Source organism: Agelaius tricolor, unplaced genomic scaffold, assembly GCF_023055355.1.
Source record: "Agelaius tricolor isolate 1412-34295 unplaced genomic scaffold, bAgeTri1.0.p SCAF_40, whole genome shotgun sequence".
Lineage (NCBI taxonomy): Eukaryota > Metazoa > Chordata > Aves > Passeriformes > Icteridae > Agelaius > Agelaius tricolor.
Window position 1 is genome coordinate 1,169,478 of NW_027269300.1, and position 1,969 is coordinate 1,171,446.

General features: G+C 50.9%; 1 protein-coding gene across 1 annotated transcript; it reads left to right on the forward strand.

The window, feature by feature from the left end:
- The first annotated feature begins 684 nt into the window (after nt 1-684).
- LOC139603633 (olfactory receptor 14J1-like) lies at nt 685-1,617 on the forward strand. The gene has a single exon (XM_071454525.1). The coding sequence runs from the start codon at nt 685-687 to the stop codon at nt 1,615-1,617; it is 933 nt and encodes a 310-aa protein (XP_071310626.1).
- Nucleotides 1,618-1,969: the final 352 nt, after the last annotated feature.

Sequence of the window (1,969 nt, forward strand, 5' to 3'; positions counted from 1 at the left end):
GCAGCAGCACCTTGGCTTGCAGCACCTCTGTTTGTCTGGCCTGCCCTTAAGGCCCTGCTGCCAGGGAGATGCCCCTGGGCAGTGCCCTGTGCTGGGAGGGGTCTGCAGGGCAGGGCTGAGCCCCCAGGGCTTGGCTGGGCTCTGGCAGCACTGGCAGGGACAAGGCTTGGATAGAGAGAAACAGCTCCCAGTAGGCACAACTCCAGGCAGCAGAGAGCCAGAGCAACCCTTGGTATCCCTCCATGTCCAGCTGCACAGGGAAAGAGCGAAGAGTTGGAGAGATTGATTTTGAAACTGGAGTCTTCAAATAGGCCGCGTTATTTTTAAATACAGTTTTAAATTTGTCCATCCTGTACTAGAAGCAGGTGAAATGAGCAAAGGGCACCTGTGTGGGACCAGCAGGCCTGACTGAAGTGGGGCACAGGGTGCCCTGTTTTCCCTTTGGGCTCCCCAATATTCAGGTTGAGAGCAATGCTAAGAACAGGACTTCTGGCCCTTCTAAAAAACAGTTACTTAGCAGCCCACACCTAAACTCAAAAAAAAAAAAGGTAAATGAAATTTCCGTAAAGAAAGAGAAGCAATTTTGATTGCTTGTGTAATAAAATAGCATAGGATTGACTCAAGGTACTTTGTCCAAATTGTCAATGTTGTCTTTGTACAGCTCAAAATGTCCAAAATGAAGAAATGTCCAACAGCAGCTCCATCAGGCACTTCCTCCTGCTGGCATTGGCAGACACGCGGCAGCTGCAGCTCCTGCACTTCTACCTCTTGCTGGGCATCTCCCTGGCTGCCCTCCTGGGCAACGGCCTCATCATCAGCGCCGTAGCCTGTGGCCACCACCTGCACACGCCCATGTTCTTCTTCCTGCTCAACCTGGCCCTCAGCGACCTGGGCATGATCTGCACCACTGTCCCCAAAGCCATGCACAATTCCCTCTGGGACACCAGGGACATATCCTACTCAGGATGTTCTGCTCAGGTATTTTTCTTTATTTTCTTCATTTCAGCAGAGTTTTTCCTCCTGACCATCATGTGCTATGACCGCTACGTGTCCATCTGCAAACCCCTGCACTACGGGACCCTCCTGGGCAGCAGAGCTTGTGCCCACATGGCAGCAGCTGCCTGGGCCAGTGCCTTTCTCCATGCTCTGCTGCACACAGCCAATACATTTTCCCTGCCCCTGTGCCATGGCAATGCCCTGGGCCAGTTCTTCTGTGAAATCCCTCAGATCCTCAAGCTCTCCTGCTCACACTCCAGCCTCAGGGAACTTGGTCTTCTTGCTGTTAGTGCCTGTTTAGCTTTTGGTTGTTTTGTGTTCATGGTTTTCTCCTATGTGCAGATCTTCAGGGCTGTGCTGAGGATCCCCTCTGAGCAGGGACGGCACAAAGCCTTTTCCACCTGCCTTCCTCACCTGGCCGTGGTCTCTCTGTTCCTCAGCACTATCATGTTTGCTCACCTGAAGCCCCCCTCCATGTCCTCCCCATCCCTGGATATGTCACTGTCTGTTTTGTACTCGGTGGTGCCTCCAGCCCTGAACCCCCTCATCTACAGCCTGAGGAACCAGGAGCTCAAGGCTGAAGTGTGGACGCAGATTAATGGATGCTTTGAGAAACACTGAACTGCTGGAAAATTTCTGCAAATCACTTGTAATAAAAGTCATGTTTGATACAACTTGTTGATTTTATTTTGGAGGTTCTTTTACTTTGTTTTACTTTTTTAAGATCGTCCACAAAGAAATACAATGGTTTGTACCATTTCTCATTTTGTTTCTCTCAAAATTTACGGAGGCCCCAGACTGTGTCAATGAGGAGCTGAGCTCTTGATGGTTTAAGCAAAGTAAAGGATCTCCCGGAAAGTTTTCACTGGAGATCCCCCTTTTGTTGCCTTCTCTGGAGTGGCAGCAGCAATGTCTGTGTGCAGAGCTGGGGCAGATCAGTGCTGGCCCAGCAGCTGTGCCCAGCAGCAGCAGC